The 20962-nt window shown below is 50.0% G+C and overlaps 1 protein-coding gene across 1 annotated transcript in view; it reads left to right on the forward strand.

Moving 5' to 3' along the window:
• The window catches only part of IL6R (interleukin 6 receptor), a 50465-nt gene that overhangs the window by 9225 nt on the left and 20278 nt on the right, over nt 1-20962 (forward strand). The window contains exons 2-6 of the mRNA XM_059038658.2: nt 10285-10533; nt 11440-11563; nt 13889-14061; nt 14759-14925; nt 15470-15611. Of these exons, the coding sequence (XP_058894641.1) occupies nt 10285-10533; nt 11440-11563; nt 13889-14061; nt 14759-14925; nt 15470-15611 (855 nt within the window). The remainder of the gene's footprint in view (nt 1-10284; nt 10534-11439; nt 11564-13888; nt 14062-14758; nt 14926-15469; nt 15612-20962) is intronic.

Raw genomic sequence — 20962 nt, forward strand, 5'->3', positions numbered from 1 at the left:
GAGCATAGCCGTGTAACCACCACTCAGCTACATGACTAGCCCCAGCAGGCTCTCCTGTGTCACTTCTAGTCACTCCCTACCACACCTCCACTTTGTGACTTCTCAAATCTTTAGCTTTGCTTCCTCATATCTAAAGGGGTGGAGGAGTGGAAGCTGGGGCAGGTGGTGGGGGTAGATATGGTTTGGGATGGGGAAGGGGGAACAGATATCAGGTGTGTGCTGCCCCCTGCCCCCCTTTGTTTCCACAAACACATAAAAGACCCTGATGTGGGTCAGGGTCCTGGTTAGACTCCAAGACCAAGTTCAGAGACAGGAAGACAGGACCCTTTGTGCTGTGCTCCTGGGAAGGCAGTGGGCTGTGGGGCAAGCATGACCCAGAGTCCCAAGGTTCAGGGTTCCAGTCCTGGCTACACCACACACTGGCTGTGTGACTTCTGGGCCCTGGTTCTCCTCATCTATAAAAATGGACAGGTTGGGGCTTCCCTGGTGGCGCAGTGGTTGAGAGCCCGCCTGCCGATGCAGGGGACACAGGTTCGTGCCCTGGTCCGGGAAGATCCCACATGCTGTGGAACGGCTGGGCCCATGAGCAATGGTCACTGAGCCTGTGCGTCTGGAGCCTGTGTTCCGCAACGGGAGAGGCCACAACAGTGAGAGGCCTGTGTACCACACACACACAAAAAAGGGCAGGTTGACTGAATCATCTTTAAGGGCTTTTATAGCCCTAGAAGAGCAACTCTTAGATCAGCACCCAGTCTGTGGCTGTAGCCCCAGCTTAGCACCTTTCTGGACCCAAGTCCCGTCTGTGTCCACCTGTGGCCATGTGCCCTTCTTCCTGGCCTGCTTAGTCTTGCCTTTACTCTTTTTATTTCTCAATCTGCTTCTTGGGGTTTGGTGGGGGTGGGGGAATTGAATTGTTTGCCCTCCTTTGATATCTTTTCCTCTAATTAGTTTATAATCTCTGAGAGGTGACCCAGGCCAGACCTTCTGGGCCCAGGGCCAGCTGATTATCTGTGATGCTGCCAGGGGAGGATTGAATGTTTTTCTTGTGAGGAGTTGGTCACACGCGCTGGTCTTGAGTCAGCAGCCAGCATTACCTTTTTATGGTCCAAAGGAGCCTCCCAGACCCTCTGTCCAAGCAGTAAGTGTACAGTCCCTGGTGCAGATGGAGGGGAAAGCCATGCCAAGATAAATACTGACTCCACCAAATACAAGACAAATACGAGCAGGTACAGAAGTACAAACACATTAGACAGAGAGGAGGGCAGGAGTCAGCAACCTGAGGAGCGGGCTGTGGAAGAGGTGGGGCTGGGAGCTGAGTTAGAGAAGGTGGCAGGGGCCACAGAGGCCCAGCCCTGAATTTCAGGGGAGGGCGTTCTGGGGATTTTAGGGAAGTGAGTGGATGATCTGGTGAGTGCGTGAGGTTGGGAGTCCGATGGGGGAGGGGGGTGCTTTTAAACTATAACTCATCATAGGAGTGCTGCTGCTGTAGGGTAGAAGGAGAAAGATCAAGGGTACTTGGCCCCTGGTTTCCTGGGAGAGCCCCTGAGGGGCCAGTTGGTGTGGCAGGGCTGTGTGGGAAAACGCTCGCTCCCCCTTCACACAGACCCCTCAACCCCAGGACTCCCCTCCCTGAGCCTCTGTGATGGGTGGAAAGGCCTGAGGAGAGCAGGGAGGAGGAGAGGAAATTGGGAGAGAGGGGGGAGATGCAGGGTGGTGGGCAGCCCAGAGAAGCGGGGCTGGGATGGAACACGGGGATGAGCCCGGACCCCCCGGAGAGAGGGGGGCTTTGGCCAGACTCACCCAGAGCCAATGCAGACTCCTCCTCTCACTAGCTGTGTGAATTCGGGCCAGTTCCTTAACTTCTCTGAACTTCCACGGAAATGGGGAGCAGCCTCCCGCATAGCAGGGTTGTTGCAGGATAAGCACCTGGCACCTGCTAAATGCTGTAGGTGGTGCCGAGTGTTATGGTTATTATTACTCGGGAAGTCAGGACATTGGCCTCAGTCCTTAGCTGGGGATGCAGGGAGAGGGGACAGAGCACACTGGGGACTCGTTCTAGGCCCCATGGTGTCAAATTCTGCACGTGTTTCCCTCTGAACATGAGGTGCCCACATTCTTCTTCTCCTGGAGACTTCTCAGCAGCTCCCTCCTTCCAGATCAGGGTCTTTACCACTGACAGGGGCCCTGCGGTTCCTCTGTGACCCCTTCTGAGATCCTGTGTCTCTGCAGCCCCAGAGGCTGGAGGCCGTCCTGTGCTGCTAGCTGGCCCAGCTGCCAGCCGGGACGACTGTCCCCGCTCAGTCCCTGCTCAGAAACTGGGGTGGTGGGATTAGCAGGCGTGAGCTAAACCCGTGTAGCAGTGGCACTGGGCAGCTGCTTCACCGCTTACATAAACGGGTCCAGGAAGCTGAACTTGTTTTTGCTGGCAAGAGCCACAACAAGCTGCAAGAGAGTTGAGAAACATGTGTCTCCGTGTGTGTGTTTTTCTCTGGTTATTGACATTTGCAAGTTTACTTGAAGAAGGAAAAAAGTAGAAAAACAAGAAAGCTGTGTGGGTTTCTGGCACCCAACCTTAGGTCTGGAAGGGGGAAGAGTCTCACTTCCCAGGGCTGTACTGCAAAGTTCCCAGGCTTGAGAGTTGTGGGCCATGGTGGGGGGCCCAGCGGCCCAGGGAGTGGGATTGCGTGAGCATTGGGCCGGGAGGTGTGGGTTTGGTTGCCAGAGGTTACTAGGACCTAAACTCTCTTCCCCTTGAGGAGTGAGAGGCGAGGGAGGTTATGGGAATTTCCCTCTCCTGGGGCTCTCTAGGGATAAGGAGATGCGTCTGCCTGAGGGCACTGGGTTGCCCTGGTCATCATCCTTCTCCGTAAGTCATTGACTATTAGAATAATAAGTCCATAGATTAATTGTACTTTCAAGCTGGGCTCTTGTCTGAGATAAACAGACACAGACATGCTTCCTGCCCTCTGTGAGACAGTGATTCAGAGTGATAAGATGCTAGATGACGGCAGGAACAGGGGCAGCAGGGAGCTTCAGATTGTAGTCTGAACCCTCACCTCATAGAGAAGGTGAGTGGGGCTCTGTCAGGGGCTGTGATGTGCCCAAGGCTCGTTGCAAGTCAGTGGCAAGACCAGGAATAGAACTCGGGTCTTCTGATAACACAGGGCTGCTTCCCCTATGCCAGGCTGCCTGCCACCCTTAGAGATGTGTTTTATGTTAAAGGACAAATCAAGACAAGAGTGTATCTTGGTGTCAGTCCAACCCCACCCAGTTAGTTGTCAGTGACTAAACAAGACCAGACCAGATACTGAGTTCATTGACAGTTGAGGAGGAGATTTGGGGAGGTTTGTTTTCAGGAGGGGATACTTTTCTGCTCTCAGTCCCAAGTGAGGTGCTTTGGTCCTCTGCACAATCCCTTTTCGTAGGCAGCTGGGATGTAGGGTGCTGCCACCCTGCATCTGACATTGACCTTGGTAAGAACAAAGGAGGCTCAACAGTCCTTGGCTGCCTCCTTCTCTCTGCTGCCTCTGGGATGCTTTGTGATGCACTAGGAGGCCAAGAAGGGGTGAGGGGTGGTGGGGGGTGTGTGTGGGGTGTGTGGGGGGTAGGGCAGGCACTGGTGATTGGAAGATTAACAGAAGGAGGAAGCACTGTTGGCTCCTGTCCTGGAGGCTGGGGTTGGAGGTGGGTGGGCACTGAGCCTGCACATACCTCTGCCTGCAGAGTCAGGTTTCTGATCCCCTTGGAGGACACCAGATACCTGCCCTCCCCAGGCCCTCACTTCTCAATGCCTTTCCATGCTGTTCCCTCTTTATACAATGCCATTCCCTGTAGTTCCACTTATCAAACTCCTACTCATGTCTCAAGGCTCAACCCAAATATCTCTTCCATTGAATCCCTCCCTTTTTGAGTGTTCTACCCCTCCTCTTGGCTCCTCAAATATGTCAGGGACATTTATCTTACGGCGGCCTGTGTTATAGGTAGTTTTATGTTTTCCATGGGGTTTTGTGGAGAGGAGTGTCAGTGCATAGTAGGTGTTCACCACTAACTGTCAGTTCTCTCTCCAGGATTAAGATTTCTGGCCTTGCACTTGATGGTGCACAAAAAAATTCTTGAATCTTAAGGAGCAGACAGGCATGGGCTTGCAATGCTGGCCTTAAATGGCTGAGCAATTAATTGCTCAAGGGCAGATGCTAAACTGCACGCTGTGCTGAATGTCAGAGTGTGCAGGGCCTCCCTCCCCGCCTGGTCCCCTCACCTCCCAGAGTGGGAGTGTGAGAATGGCTGGGGCACATCTCTGCGGAGCAGGATGCTCTCAGGAGCTCCCTCCTCACTTGTTCCCCACTGTATCTCTTTCCTTTGGCTCTTCCCCATCAGGGAGGCCTTCAGGAGGGTCCTGGCAGAGTCCAAGGAGCAGACAAACAGGGAAGATAGGGAGGGATGGTGACCTTGTGTCCACCAGGGGATGAGGCCAGCATGGCTGAGGGCTAAGTGTGTAGCGTGCAGCGAAAGTGACAAAATAGAGAGCTGCAAGGGTTGGAGGGCAGGGCTGCAAGCGTGGGGCGTGAACTATGACCTGGAAGGTGCCGTCAGAAGCTGCTTGTCCTGAAAAATCCACTCTCACCCCACCCCTATTCCCTGGTGTCCACTGCATTCTGCCCCACCTATTCCCTCCCTAGGTGTGATAACTTGGACAGATCCAGGCTATGTAGCTTCTTTGTCTTAAATATATATATACATATGTATGTGTGTCCGTGTGTGTTCATTATAAGAGTAATACAAACAACTTATAGAAAATTGAAAAAAATACAGAAAGATGAAAGGAAGAGAAAGAAATTGCCTCTAGTCCCATCATTTGGAGAGGTGGGTAGAAGTACCAGGAGGGCATTCTGTGAACATCACTTCTTCCTTTTCAAAGAGTTGCTCGGGCAGGGGTTCCCTGGTGGCCTACTGGTTAGGATGCTGGGCTTTCACTGCCTTGGCCCAGGTTCAGTCCCTGGTTGGGGAACTGAGATCCCGTAAGCTGCGAGGTGCAGCCAAAAAAAAAAAAAGAGAGATGCCCAGGGCTTCCTACAAAGCCCCACGGGTGTCACGGGCACAGACTCAGAGATTCGGGTCAGGAGGCAGAGGGGTGGGTGGCTGGGTAGGGGCAGCACTGCCCACTCTGACTGTAGCAAGGGTATTTTCTTGTGGTCTTTCCTCTCTGAGTGTTTGATTGTTGATCATCCTTCATAGAATGCTTTTTATAAGCACAGTTAACACAACATTGTTCACAGGTTCTAGAAGAAATGTATTCTGAAGAAGGGCAGGGACAGGCAATACTTGCCAATGGGTGTTTTGTAATTAATCATTCCCCATTAAAAAAGAACAGTGACTCAGTTTTAAAGATTCAGAAAACCATTACTCAAGTTCTTTGGCAGAGGAAGTGGCCATTATGTTGTTCCTGAAGCTCTGCTTTAATAAAGAGAAAAAAAGTCTTTTTATTTGTGATTTCTCTGAGCTGCCCAAATACTCTGGCCATTGTTAGTGAATTCAGGAACAGAACAGCCCCTGCTATTGTTCAAGCTGGTCACTAACCACGGCAAGAGCTTCCATCTGAACTGGGGGTAAGGGAAGTGACCAGAGAAACATATTTCCTGGAACTGGCAAAGGCAGAAGCAGAAAAGAGAGTCCCTTCTGGCTCCAGGCTTATAGTTTCTTTCCTCAGCATCTCCTGGCTGTGACAAGCTGGCTCTTCTGGTCTCTAGTGTAGGGCTTGCCCACTGCACAACATGAGGGGCACCACGTAGACTGCTGTGTCCTGTGTGACGGGCTCCTGGGAGAGTGCACTGTGGAGACCCTGACCTTGTGGGTACCTCTTAGGCACCCTACATTAAACATTAATTAAGCACCTACTGAGTTCTCTGAGGAGTGATAGTAGGAGTTCACAGCCTCATAGTCATGATTGGGGAGGGGGACCTATATATAGTTAAGGATGGTGCCATGTGGAAAGTGCCGAGGAATGGATGAGCCTGCCATGGTCTTTGACCCCTACTTGGACTTTCAGGCAACCCTGAGAATCTATTGTGTATTGGTGCCTTGTGAATGCCGACTTCTGCTCATCAGCTGATGGAGGGATGTTGTAGCACTGCACAGTGGGGCTACCCGCCAGAAGACTGTCCTACTCTGACAGCGTCTCCATCTTTTTTTTTTTTTTTTTTTTTTGGCCTCGCCATGCGGCTTGCAGGATCTTAGTTCACTGACCAGAAGAGATCGAACCCGTGCTCCCTGCACTGGAAGCTCAGAGTCCTAATGGGATCTTAGTTCACCGACCAGGGATCGAACCCATGCTCCCTGCACTGGAAGCTCAGAGTCCTAACTACTAGACCACCAGGGAATTCCTGACAGTATCTCCATCTTTGTTCCTACAATGTTGGTAATTTGTGCATGAACTTGACATCCATGTTAGGTTTTGTACTTACAGCTGCTTTATTAAGTGGAAAATGGAAAAGTGAAAGTATCGATATACTGATTCAAAGTGTCGGTGTGTCTTCTAGACCTAACCTGATTCAGGCACAGATGTAATTCAGTATGTGGACTGGACATGGCAAGCCATAGCCACTGCCAGGTGCACATAAGTCTTAAAAGGTTTGGACTGTGTGTCAATTATGAAGGAAAAGGACATGTGTGACATGCACACACACCAGGACCAGCAATTCTACTCAGGGAAATTCTTGGGCAAATGCGCCAAAAGCTACCTTCGAGAAAGTCAATAGCACACTCTTTGATATAGCAAAACACTGGAAATGACCCAAAACCTCCCTCAGCAAGAGAATGATATAGTTGTCCAATGGAATATTACACAGCAGTGAAAATGAATAACTATAGCTACATGAATCATGGAAACAATGAATGACAAAAACATGTCACAGAAGACTGTAATCTATTTACATAATTCTCAAATATCACACAAAGTTAAGAAAAATTTAGTGATCCATGAGTAGCGAAACTGAACCCATTTACAACAGAAACTAACACAGTATTGTGAAGCAATTATACTCCAATAAAGATCTATTAAAAAAAAAAAGTGAGGGAGCAATAAGTCCAAAATGTAACACTGTATAAGCAGGGAGGCTGGGGGATGCAGAACACAGAGGGAGCTTCAGAGACAATGATTGTGCTAGTGGTTTGGTTGGTAGGAGCTCGGGCGTGTTTCATGCTTCATAGCTTTCATGTACATTACATATATATATTTGCATGTGTTCAATATCATATAGTACATTTAAAAACGATACTTGAGGGGCTTCCCTGGTGACGCAGTGGTTGAGAATCCGCCTGCCAATGCAGGGGACATGGGTTCAAGCCCTGGTCCGGGAAGATCCCACATGCCACAGAGCAACTAAGCCCGTGCGCCACAACTACTGAGCCCAAGTGCTGCAACTACTAAAGCCTGCATGCTGCAACTACTGCGCATGCCTAGAGCCTGTGCATGGCATAGAAGAGTAGCCCCCGCTCACCACAACTAGAGAAAGCCCGCGCACAGCAATGAAGACCCAATGCAACCAAAAATAAGTAAACAAATAAAAATAAATTTTAAAAAAACGATACTTGAAATGCTGGAAATATATTACTGAAGATTATGTATGAAAGATGTACTGTAGTTAGGGCTTTTCATACCTCTTTTAAGCCCTCTGGGCGTGGAGGTACCCTCAGTGGACTTGGTCCCCTAGGGACTGGGATTCTGCTGATGTTCAGGGGTGCCCTGTGTCCTCTGTCCCAGTTCCGTAGCAGTGAATGCGTCTTACATGTCTTGTCCTTGAGGGCAGGGTCTCTCTGCCACCTAACTCTGTCCTCTTCACTGGTGCCTGGCTCTGGGGGCCTCCTCAATTTGGCCCGTAGTGGGGGAAAGTGAGGCAGAGGGGTCTAAGGAAACTGGCCACACTCGCTTGGCTGCATGGTGAGATTCAGCCATTTTTCTCACCCAAAGTCGAAGGCTCTGACAGTGAAGAGAAAGAAACCTTAGGTGACAGGCTGCTACACTGCCCTTGCACCTGTCCCTTACCTGCCAACCTCGGGGCAGAGGTTGCCAGGGTGGAGGACTCTGACTCCAAGTGATAAGGAAGATTGAAAGGAGTCTGTATAGCCAGACAGAATCTGTCGCTGTCCCTTTGATGCTCATGTCCCTGGTCTCTGGACTGTGGCTGGCGGTTGGTCTGGACAACCAGCCCCGCTGGCTTTGAGTGTTATCCTCCTGGGAGTCACTGAGCCTTATTCTCTCCTCTCCAACAGCTCCCTTGGCGGGAGGAGGGACAGTCAGTTAAGCGTGAGATTAAAAACTCCTCCCAAGCAAGAAGGCTTTGCAGGTGTCGGGGGGACACTAGTGCTGGTCCTCCCAGCCCAGGAGCACAGGTGGGAGGTGAGGTCAGGTGCCCAGGCTGTTTCTGGGCCTTTCGGAAATCTTTGACCAGATTTATTGCTACTGTTTGCTAATAAATGGCTACACATTTGGTTAGAAGGACCAGGTGTGCTTAACATGAAAACTTGCTGTTTCCCCTGGCTTCAGTTTCCTCAGCTGGCTAGACTAATTTAAATCTTAGATTCTGGGCTTCCCTGGTGGCACAGTGGTTAAGAATCTGTCTGCCAATGCAGGGGACAAGGATTCGAGCCCTGGCCCAGGAAGATCCCACATGCTGCGGAGCAACTAAGCCCATGTGCCACAACTATTGAGCCTGTGCTCTAGAGCCCGCAAGCCACAACTACTGAAGCCCGCGCTCCGCAACAAGAGAAGCCACCGCAACGCAATGAATGAGGAGCCCACACAATGCAATGAAGAGTAGCCCCTGCTCGCCGCAACTAGAGAAAGCCCGTGCACAGCAATGAAGACCCAATGCAGCCCAAAATAAATAAATTTATTTTTAAAAAAATCTTAGATTCTATGAATCTATTTAACCTATACTAAAAAAAAGTTTACTTGTATCTTTAATATCCTTTCCTTGAGTAGCATGATATTTTTCAAGGGTGGGGAGTGCATTTGTTCTCTTTTACTTTCCAATTTGGTCCCTAGAATAAAAATAGCATTACCCTAAGTGGTTTTTTAAAAAATTTTTATTTATTTATTATTTTTGGCTGCACTGGGTCTTTGTTGCTGCGTGCAGGCTTTCTCTGGTTGTGAGCAGCTTCTCATTGAGGTGGCTTCTCTTGTTGCGGAGCACGGGCTCTAGGCACACGGGCTTCAGTAGTTGTGGCTTGTGGGCTTCAGCAGTTGTGGGCACGGGCTTAGCTGCTCCACGGCATGTGGGATCTTCCTGGACCACGGCTTGAACCCATGTCCCCTGCATTGGCAGGCGGATTCTTAACCACTGCACCACCAAGGAAGCCCCCTAAGTGGTTTAATAGATAGGTGTAGGGTTCTGGAGGGAGCACTGAACAGAGTTGGAAGACCTGGTTTGCCTCTCAGCTGTGTGGCTAAGTTATTGGTGATCTTGGGCAAGTCTCCTGATTCCTTTGTGCCTCAGTTATTACCTATAAAATGGAGACCCTGGGATTCTGAGACTTCCTGTGTACTCATGCATCTTGTGAGTCCCACTGGGTACCTGGCATTCATTCCTGTGTGTATACATTCATTTATACATTCATCAGGTGTGCAGTGGGCCACTGCCGTGTGCCAGGCAATGATCTAGGCACTGAAATATGACAGAGAACAAAACAGGGTGCCTATTCTTGTGGCACTTGGAGTCCTGAAGTGAAGATGGATACGGAATTGGTAATTATACGGCAGTGTGTGATGGGTGACATGGTTGGGGAGGTAGAATGGGGGCCTAATGCAGCTGAGGAGATAGGGAAGGCCTCTGGGGAAGGGACATCTAGGCTGAGACCTGCAACAGGAGGAAGTTGTGTGGGGATGGGGTGGGAGGACTGTGTCTCTTCTAAGGCTGAGCAGGGAGAGATGAGGCCTCAGAGGTCAGCAGGGGGCAGGTGGTGGAAAGCCCTGTGGGCCAGCCCTCTAAACTTGGACTTTATGCTGTGTGGACAGCGGTAGGCCCTTGAAGGGGTTTCTAATCAAAGGAGTCGGGTGGCCAGATAGCTGCTTTGGAAGGCTCCCTGGGGCAGCTGGGTGGAGAGGGCCAAGACTGGGGCTGGGAGACCACAGGGAGGCCATTGCCATAACCCAGGAAAAGGTGATGTGATGGTGGCCTGGGCCAGTGGATGGACTTGAGAGATGTTTAGCACTAGAGCCTTTTGTGGCTTCCCGAAGTCCCGTTGTCAGGTTGCTGTGGGCTTATCCAGTGTCTTCTCTCCCTGCAGAGGTGGCAAACGATGTGCTGACCAGCCTGCCAGGGGCCAGCGTTACCCTGACCTGCCCAGGTGGGGAAGCAGGGGACAATGCCACCATTCACTGGGTGCTCAGGAATCAGGTCACAGGTTCACGCCAAGGCAGATGGGCTGGCGTGGGAAGGAGGCTGCTTCTGAGGTCTGTGCTGCTCAGCGACTCTGGAAACTATTCGTGCTACGAGGATGGCCGCCCAGCTGGAAGTGTGCGTTTGCTGGTGGATGGTGAGTTGTGTCCTCAGAGCTCCCAGAGAGGGCTCCCAGCACTGCTCTGCGCATTCCAGAGAGAGATTCCCTGCTTGACCCTTTAAATTCCTGTTATTTCCCTGGCCCAAGCATTTCGGGGAAAGGCCCAGTGACATTTGCCAGGAGACTGGTAGAGCTTCCAGCTGGGTGGGGGCATCTGGCTGACGGAGAGGCCGTCCAGCTGGCCTCGCTGTGTGGTTAGGGCTTGGGGGTCGAGGGCAAGGGGCCTGGGTTCGAATCCTCCTCCTTCACGGCTTAACTTCTCTGCCCTTCAGTTCCCTCGTTAGTAAAATAAGGTTGATTTTATTAACTTCCTTCAGGGTTGTTGTAAAGATTAAATATGGTGTTAAAAACTCTGCATAGCACATAGTAAGCTCTCAAATGAACTATTCTTACTGTTAGAGTTAGTAGGTTCCTAACTACCTTGCATCTCATAAGACATCCTATAGTCAGATGCCCTGTGCTGAGGGATTTTCTTCCTTGGTGTCTCATACAATCTTCCCAATGTCCCAGTGAGAGGCGGCAGTATTATGGTGACTATTTTATCATCATTTAATTTTATAGTAGAAAACTGAAGAGAGGTTGGGACTTGCCCAAGGCCACACCACCAGGCCTGTGAGACTCCCAAAGCCCCAACTTTTGGTGCCAATCTTGTTCCCCTTTAGGCAAGTTGGCCCCCAGGTACCTCCCCTCACTTGCCCCACCTCCTAGCCTGATATGAGGACTTTGACATCCTTTGATTTCCTGAGCACAGTTAGATCTGTGCCTGGCTGTTTGGCTGTGGTACAGGCTGGTGCCAGGGTCAGGGGAGGGCGCTGAGTTAAGGGCTCCCCGGGACGGGCGGTGAGGTGTGCTGCCTCCTCAGCCTCTGTGCTCTCCTTCCAGTTCCCCCCGAGGAGCCCCAGCTCTTCTGCTTCCGGAGGAGCCCCCTCAGCAACGTGGGTTGTGAGTGGAGTCCTCGGAGACCCCCGTCCCCGACCACCAAGGCTGTGTTATTGGTGAGGAAGTTGTAAGTATCTTGGGCTGGGCTGTGTGTCTGTCTTCTCCATCCTTCCTGACTGAGGCCCTGGGAGTGGTGGCGGCTCTCAGAGGAGCCCAATGGGACTGGCTGGCCAGTGATTCCAAGATGTTATTGGAAAGTAAGTAAGTACTTTGGATGGAGGAGAACGGAATGAGGGAGGGAGCTGAGACTTCACTGTGAATGCTCACGCTGTGCTGGTCTCTGTGCTACAATATTTGTCCTATTAACCCGCACAATAGCGGGGTGGGTGTGGGGGTGGGGGTGGAGGTGGAGGTGGGGGTGGGTGGGTGTTGTTTTTCTCGGATGGAGAAACTGGACCACAGAGATTGGTTAACTTGTTTAAGGTCATCTAGCTAGTAAGTAGCTCTGTTGGGAATCAAACCCCAGCCTATCTGATTTCATTCAAAATACAAAGGTTTTGGGTGTTGCTCTTAAGAAGATGCAGATGTCCTGGGAGGGGAAGGGCAGCTTGTGATCAGTGTCCTGATTGTGAGCTTATCAGGCTTTTCCCATTATAATGGCTGATGAGAGGAAGTGGTGATAGAGCTGGGAGAGGGAGAGGGGGCAGTGGGGCAGGAAGTCACACCTGCCTGTGGGTCCCTGTGGCACAAAGTGAGGGGACCTGGGATGAGTTCAGGCACAGATGGAAGGTGGAAGTTTACATCTCTGCAGTTTTCTCTGTCTCCATCCCAGAGCCAAGGTCCCCGTAGTCCAGATGTTTGTTTGTCACTGAGTTTGAGCTGGCAGTCATCAGAGTATCAAAGAATCCGAGCAGTGACTGGGACGTCATCTGGGTGTTTTGGTTTCCACTTGTGTCTCTCTCCAGAGAGTCACCTGGTGGTGATATTTATGTTTTGGTCTCTGCACAGGGACGTGTATAGGTTGCCCATCTGCACATGATGCAGCTGCCATTAGGACTGATGGTTCACACTTGTCAGAAATCTCCACAGCCCGAAGCTGAGTTGGGATATAATTGTGTGGCACCAGGAAGGCATTCCTCCATAAATGGGATGTTCTGTACAGTGGCCGGCAGCTGCCCAGGCCGGCCCTGGGAAAGCTTTATTCAATTGACACTTGGACTAGAGTAATTTGTGTGTTGACAGTAAGAATGAGAGAGGACGGGGCGTTTAAGCTCACAGCCTCCTCCTGCCGGCAGCCTCGGGCATGTCCATCCTGCTCCTGCACTGTCTACCCTGAACTGAGGAAGGGGGAATGGGGAGCCATTGTGAGAGCCTTGGGGCCTCCAGAACTCACTCAGGCCCATCCTGGGACTTCGGGGGTGAAAGAGGCCCCTGGAAAGAGGTGTTGTGTGTTCTGCTCTTTTGCTCGTGTGTGTGCCTGCAGTCACACCCTCGCCCCACTGCGCTTGTGTTTGGCGAGCTCGGCGTCTGCCGTGGGCTGGGTGCTGTACTAGGCTGAGGGAGAGGCACAAGGCAAACAGGACAGGGCCCCTGCCCTCAAGCCCCACGGGGGTACCCACCTGTAAGCCGACGGCCCCACCTTCTCAGTGTTAGGTGGGATGGATGCCTGAGTGACGGTGGAGGGAGGGAGGGAGGCCCTAACTCAGACTGGGAAGGTAGGGGCAGACTTCCCAGAAGGAAAGTCTGTGCTGGGCCTGGGGTTCAAACTCCAATCAGGGGTTGATGGGTGATTTGTCACTGAGGCGGCAGGGTGAGTGGCTGCCCCGGACTCACATGCCCACACATGTCCCAAGTGGGTGAAGACTCAGGCTTCCAGGCCAGGTGGGACAGTGACTCACTTCTAATATCTTCATCACCCAGGATTCCTTTCTGGGCTCACTGCCGGAAATGCTGCCACCTCTTTGCAAACCCTTCCAGCACTTTCGAGTTTCTGGGATGGCATTCTACTGGCTGTTCTAGTCCTCTGAGGGCAGGTCTTTTCTGTTAGTGTCTTGAGGCCAGGATGGGGCCTCTTGATTCCTTTCTGCATCCCCTGCAGTGCCAAGAGCCCAGGACCTGGCAGGGAGCCCGAATGCACCACCTCTCTTATGCCACAGTGATTGAGTGCGCCCTCTAGTTCAGCTCCTTAGACTGCCATGCCAGATGCTAAGCTAGATGTTTTACACTCATTTTTCAATTAATCCTAAGAAACCCCTGTGAGGTGGGTACTGTTAATATTCCCATTTTCGTATGAGAAAACAGAGGCTTGGAGAGGTTGGATAATTTACTCAAAGTCCCCAGTGCTACAGACCGCAGCAGAGCCTGAGCTCCTAACCCCTGCCCCTTCTTCTCTCCTGTCCTGAGTTAAGTGCAGCAACTGATAGCGAGCCCCGCCCTTGTTTTGTGTCTGCAGTCCGTTGAAAGACTTCCAGGAACCATGCCAGTACTCCCCGGAGTCTCAGCAGTTCTCCTGCCAGTTGGCAGTCCCAGAGGGAGACAACTCTTTGTATGTCGTGTCCCTGTGTGTCTCCAACAGTGCCGGGAGCCAGTCCAGCAGACCCCAAACATTTGAGGGTTATGGAATCCGTAAGTAAGCTCTTCAGGCCTGCATCTCCCCTCCAACTGTTTCCTTTTTTTTTGATTTAATGCTCCTCATGGACTTCTTAGAGGGGCCGGTGAGGGGTTTCGTGAGCTGGTGCCTTTGGGCTTTACTTTTTTTTTTTTTAATATAAATTTATTTATTCACTCATTTATTTTTGGCCGTGTTGGGTCTTCATTGCTGCACACGAGCTTTCTCTAGTTGTGGGGTGAGTGGGGGTGTTGTGGTGCGTGGGCTTCTCATTGAGGTGGCTTCTCTTGTTGCGGAGCACGGGCTCTAGGCGCACGGGCTTCAGTAGTTGAGGCACGTGGGCTCAGTAGTTGTGGCTCGCAGGCTCCAGAGCGCAGGCTCAGTATTTGTGGCACATGGGCTTAGTTGCTCCACGGCATGTGGGATCCTCCCAGACCAGGGCTCGAACCCGTGTCCCCTGCATTGGCAGGCGGATTCGTAACCACTGCGCCACCAGGGAAGCCCTTGGGATACTTGCCAGAGGTCTGATTGTGGCAGGAGAGCGCCCTGTCAGGGTGTGCCTGGGGAAGTGGTCTGGGGCTGGAGGTGGGGTCCTGCCTGCTGGGGACATGGGTTCGAACCCTGGTCCAGGACCCATGAAGACTGGGTCTTCATGGGTCTCTCCTTGGCATCAAACTTGCTGCCACATAGGAGCTGTGCTCCCTTTTCCCACAGTGCAGCCTGACCCACCCGTCAATGTCACGGTCACTGCCGTGGACAGAAACCCCCGCTGGCTCAGCGTCACCTGGCAAGACCCCCCTTCCTGGAACTCATATTTCTACAGATTACAGTTTGAGCTCCGATACCGGGCTGAACGATCAAAGACATTCACAATGTGGATGGTAAATTTTTCTTTTACTTCTGGACAGAAAAGAGCCCCTAGATACTCAGGGGTAGTAGAAAGGGTACTAGAAGGAAAAAAATGAGTTCTGGGTCCTGGTCAGCCACTCACTACCTGTATGGCCTTGAGTAAGTCTCTGAACCCTTCTGAGCCTTGGCTGCCTCATTTATAAAATGGGAATAATAATGCCAGGCCAATCTCCTCTTTGTAGGCCAGTTTGTGAGATCGAGTGTGAGCTGGGAAGAGAGGTGGGCTGCCTGCAAGTCAAGGGTGTGGCTTGCAGGATTCTGTGTTACATGGGGGCAGGGGCTGTGACTGACGGCTTCTGCACTGGTTGGCCCAGACGGCAACCCCACCTGGCTCTGAGCCTCCAGGGTGGTGTGAGCCTTTGGAGCATCTCTGCCCAGCTGAGTCATCCACCGGACCGGAGGGAGGGAGCAGCTGAAGGGCTGGGGTTGTCCAAGGACTCCCATGTCCCTGTGGAGCTGCTTAACCTGGTGCCACCCGGGCCCCACCCCAGAGTCACCTGTGCCTCTCGCCCTCAGGTCAAGGAGCTCCAGTATCACTGCATCATCCACGACGCCTGGAGTGGCATGAAGCATGTGGTGCAGCTTCGGGCCCAGGAGGAGTTTGGGCATGGCTCGTGGAGTGAGTGGAGCCAGGAGGTCACGGGCGTCCCTTGGATAGGTATGTGATAAATGCGGAAGGGATATTTCAGCTCTGTTACTGTATCAATTATCTGTTGCTATGTAACAAGTCACCTCCAAACTCATGGTAAAATAGCAACCATTTATCTGCTCAAGATGTTGAAAATCAGTCAGCTGGGCAGCTCTTGTGCTGGTTTTGCCTGAATCATGATTGCAGCTGCATCAGGTCTGCACCGTCCAAGATGGCCTCACTGCCACATCTGATGGTTGACTCTGGCTGGTGGCTGGAGCTCTCCGTTCTCCCTGAGGTCTGTCATCTGCCAGCAGGCCAGCCCAGACTCAAGGGGGGAAAGTTCCTCCACAACTTGATGGGAGGAGCCGCAAAGAATTTGTAGCTATATTTAACCTACCATAGTTAACTAATGCTTTTTACTTGAAAAAAAAAAAAAAAGACGTAAAGGTAGTAATAATCATCTGTAATTACTGCGATTAGTGAAAAATTCCAAAAAAAAATATAAAGAATAATTATCACCAGTATTCTTACCACCTAGAGAAAACCAGTGAGAACATTTTACTATACGTCTTTCCTATTCTAAGTATATTTATGTGTGTGTATATTTATATATAAAATTTTGTGAGCATTCCCATTTAATTAAATATTTTTGAGAACTGTATTGTTTAGCAACTGTGTGACTAATGTTTTTTTTTTAACCCATGGGAATTTTTTTTAACTTAATTTTTATCAAATTAATACATTCTCATGGCAAAGAAGCAAAGAAGGGCTTATAATAATGTGTCCCTTGTCCCTCCCCTTCCCATTTCCAGCCCTGCTTTCTAGAGGAAGCTGCTCACTTTCTGTTTCTAGTTCTTCTGCTGGTGGCCTCCTTCATGCTGAATAACAAACTAATATGGCTTTTTTTTTTCTGAGAAAATAATTTGAGACATTATCTTTTGACTCCTTCCTATGAAAAATTAGGATGTAATAGACCTATACCCAGTGCAGGAATCTCCCGGAGAGTGGTTACCCAGCCTCTGCTTGAATGCTTCCAGAGATGGAGAGCTTACTATCCCTTGTAGCAGCCCATCCCATTGTTCCCAGTGTTCTAATTTTAGAATAGCTTCCAGGCTTGCTTCAGAGTCAGGTCTTTTTAGTCCAGCAGCATAATTGGACCAAATTAGTTGTTCTTAAATACCAAACAATTAAAAAAATAATAAAATACCCATTTATTGAGTGTGTATGGAAAAAAAAGCAAAGGATAGAATGATATAAATTGTCCAAGCCCATCTCTACCCCTGCCACTTTCTTCTACCCTTGGCTTCAGGGAGAATTTTTTTTTTTTTTGGCAGCATTGGGTCTTCGTTGCTGCGCGCAGGCTTTCTCTAGTTGCGGTGAGCGGGGGCTACTTTTCGTTGTGGTGAGCGGGCTTCTCATTGTGGTGGCTTCTCTTGTTGTGGAGCACAGGTTCTAGGCATGTGGGCTTCAATAGTTGCAGTGCGTGGGCTTGGTAGTCGTGGATCGTGGGCTCTAGAGCACAGGCTCAGCAGTGGTGGTGCACGACGGGGTTAGTTACTCTGTGGCATGTGGGATCTTCCTGGACCAGGGCTCCAACCTGTGTCCCCTGCATTGGCAGGCAGATTCTTTACCGCTGCGCCACCAGGGAAGTCCCTTCAGGGAGACTTTTATATGTAGGCTGGCATTCTTCCCCCAGAATGGATGCTGAAATGTGATGGCCTTTTCTCTACCTGGCTTTGCAGTGTGTGTTCCTTGTCTTTCCTGTTCTGGGAGAGCCAGAGGAGTGGGCTAAGGGCTTAGGGTGTCTTGTTAATTGGATGTAGGCAATGTCAAGTGCAGGCTCAGATCTTTTCTTGTGCTGTCCCCCTCTCCTGTCCATCAAGAGCAGGAGGCAACTTTCTATTGAATCCTCTCCTCAAAAGTTCATTTCTTGCTAAAACCTGGACAAGAGGGGAGGACTAACTATTATATCTTACTTAGAAAGACCATTTAAATAAATCAGAACATCCTTCAGGCTAGATTGTGTTGCCCTGTCCATGATTGTCTTTGGTTTGTATACACTTTGAGCGAAAACACGCTCATTATCTGAAGGCCAAACATTAACATGGCCTTAGGAGCCTTTGCAAGGGGAGCAAATCATTTATCACATTGTGCAGAGGAAATGTTCTGGATACAGGCCGACACCTGTTTACTTTTTATCCCAACCACTTAATTTAGATGGTTACAAACAGCTTTAGGAAATCCTGTTTTGTTAGAAAGTTCTTTCTTGTTTTTTTTAAATTTTAAATTGTGGTAAAATATACATAACGTATAATTTACCACTTTAACCATTTTAAAGCTTATGGTTCGGTGGCATTAAATTCATTCACATTGTTGTGCAATCATCACCACCATCCATCTCCAGAACTCTTTCCATCTTGCAAAACTGAAACTCTGTACCCATTAAATAGTAACTTCCCATTCACCCCTACCCCCAGCCCCTGGTGACCACCATTTTACTTTCTGTCTCTATGAGTTTGACTACTCTAAGTACTCTAAGTACCTCATATAAGTGGAATCATTCAGTATTTGTCTTTTTGTGACCGATTTATTTTACTTAGGATAACATCCGCAAGATTCATCCATGTTATAACCTGTGTCGGAATTTCCTCCCCTTTTATAGCTGAATAATATTCCATTGTATGTATATACCATATTTTATCTATTCATCCATAGATGGACATTTGGGTTGCTTCCACTTTTTTTGACTATTGTGAATAATGCTGCTATGAACATGGGTGTATAAATATCTGTTTGGGTCTCTGCTTTCAATTCTTTTGAGTATATACCCAGAAGTATAGTTGCTACATCATATGGTAATGCTATTTTTAATTTTTTGAAGAACCATAATACTGGTTTCCACAGTGGCTGCACCTTTTTACATTCCTACATTCCTGTCAGCAATGTGCAGTGTTCCAATTTCTTCATAGCCTAGCCAACACTTAGTATTTTCTGCCTTCTTTCCTTCTTCCCTCCCTCCCTCTCTCTTTCTTCTTTCTTTCTTTATCTCTCTCTTTTCCTTCCTTCCTTCCTTCTTCTCTCTTTCTTTTTATTTCTCTCCCTCCCTTCCTTCCTCCCTCCCCTTCTTTCTTTCTTTCTTTCTCTTTCTTCTCTTTCCTCCCTCCCTCCCTCCCTCCCTATCTTCCTCTCTTTCTTTCTTTCAAATAGCCATCCTTATGGGTGTGGTATTGTGGTTTTGATTTGCATTTCCATAATAAATAGTGATGTTGACCATCTTTTCATGTGCTTACTGGCTCTTTGTATATCTTTTTATGAGAACTGTCTATTCAAGTAGAAGTTCTTTCTCATGTGAATCCAAATCTGGCCTCAGTGGGCCTTGGGCTCCAGGGTAACCCCTGATAAGTCTGCTAGTCTGCTCTCTCTGAATTCTTCTGGAATTCCCAGGGGACTCTCATCTGCTTGGGCTTCTGTTCCCAGGCTGTTGTATGGGATGGCTTGTGGATTCCTTACCTGTCTGGTCACCTTCCCTTAAAGCTAGTCTCATTTGTGGATGTTCCTCTTTAAATTGTTGACGTTTTCCTGACAGTGGAAGATGGTGTAGCAGAGACATGTCTCTGACTTTTCAGCCTCAGGTCCTGTGCTTCTGTGACTTGCTACAGTGACTGTGTAACCTCAGACGGAACTCTTGGCCTCTGTTCACATAAGCAGCTGAAGAGTTTGAGCTCCCCGTTCTGTACATGTGTGGGTTTTTTTGGGGGGCGGGGTTCTTCAAAACCCCAGTGGTGAATGTCCCAGAGAGATACCAGCTTCTCCCCTCTCCACTGAGGGCAGAGCAAGAGGAACTTGGATGATTCTGATGCAAGAGGGATTTAGGCTGGAAATTGGGGAGGACTTCTGGAAAATGAGAGGGAGGTTAGGTGTGTTTTACTAACGGTAGAGTTATTTGACTGTTTGGGACATGTCAGTGCACTAGATACTGCATCGATGGGCTTTCCAACCCCAAGGACCTGCCTCTAGCCCTCAAAGCTCACACCGATAGGATGCCCCTGCCTAGGTGTGGGGGTTATGACACAGAGGTCAAGGCAACTACATTACACCTGGGAATCATGTTGTATGACCTTAGTAAAGTTAGTTTACCTCTCAAAGCCTCAGTCTTGTCATCCGTAAAATGGAGATGACATGACCTGTCTTGTCCCCTTTGGGAATTTTTATGAATTTAGTGAGAAAACATTCTTTAGAAATAATAACCCGTACTGCAAATGTAGAAGGATTAGCAATTTGCAGTGCCATGTTGATTGGTTCTTGGGATAAAGAGAGTGGGACTATGGGCATCCTAGAATTGCCCTGGATACAATCCTGGACCCACTGAATTAGAATGTGGAGGGGAATGTGGAATGGTATTTTCGAAAGCTTTCCCAGTGATTATAGAATGTGCTGTGGGGTTGGGGGAGCATCCCATTGTACTTGATAAGGCTGTGGAGCAGACAATACTTGGGGCAGTTTAGAAAGAGCAGGAAAAGCTTCATGGAGGAGGTGACATTTGAGTTATGTCTTGGAGGATGTATAAGAGTTTCCCAGGTAGAGAATGGGGCTTATAGGCAGCAGGAACAGCAGGTGCAAAGGCACGGACTGTGAACAAGGGCAGGGCCTTTTGGTGGGGCTGGAGCACAGATGTGTGGGTGGGAGGTCCCAGTGAGGCAGGTGGAGGCAGGCTACTCCTGCCAAAAGGCCTGCAGAGAGTGGGGGTGGAGGGGGGCTGGTAGAAGCCTGGGGGAGGGGATTGAGGAGCCTGGACTTCAGTGAGTGCTGCCCCCTTGAGGCCAAGGCCTGGAGCACACAGTCTGTGGCCACAGCAAGGTTCCCTGTGTGAGCACCAGGCGCAGAGTCACCCAGCCTGGGGCCCCTGCTCCGGCCAGCAAGGCGAGGTGACTGCTGACAGCACCTGCTGCTGGGACTCATCGAGTCCCTGCCTGTCAGGGCTGATGTCACCCTGATGTCAGGGCAGGAAGAAGAGGTTACACATTGACAGGTGGCTGGTCAGCCGCTCTTTCCAGAGTGGGAGTTCTCCCAGATTTGTCCTTTCCAGTAGCACTGGCAGGGCTGGCATCTAGCAAGTCTGTGGACCCTTTGCACAGCGAGCTTGGGGCAAAGTGCCAGGGAAAAGCCCATTAGGCATAAGAGGGTTATTTCTTGCTCCCTTTAACTCCCTCTCACACCCTGCTCACTGACACCTGGAAAATAATTAGAACCACTTGTGACAGGTAGCGAATGACGTGGACCCATTCTTTGGAATCACACTGTTGAGGAGGTGCCAGAGGTTTGCATCCGCAAGGCCTTTGGGGCGCCCAGAGGCCAGGGCTGAGGACTCTCCGGGCAGG

Source organism: Kogia breviceps, chromosome 1 (genome assembly GCF_026419965.1).
Source record: "Kogia breviceps isolate mKogBre1 chromosome 1, mKogBre1 haplotype 1, whole genome shotgun sequence".
In the NCBI taxonomy this organism is placed as follows: domain Eukaryota; kingdom Metazoa; phylum Chordata; class Mammalia; order Artiodactyla; family Physeteridae; genus Kogia; species Kogia breviceps.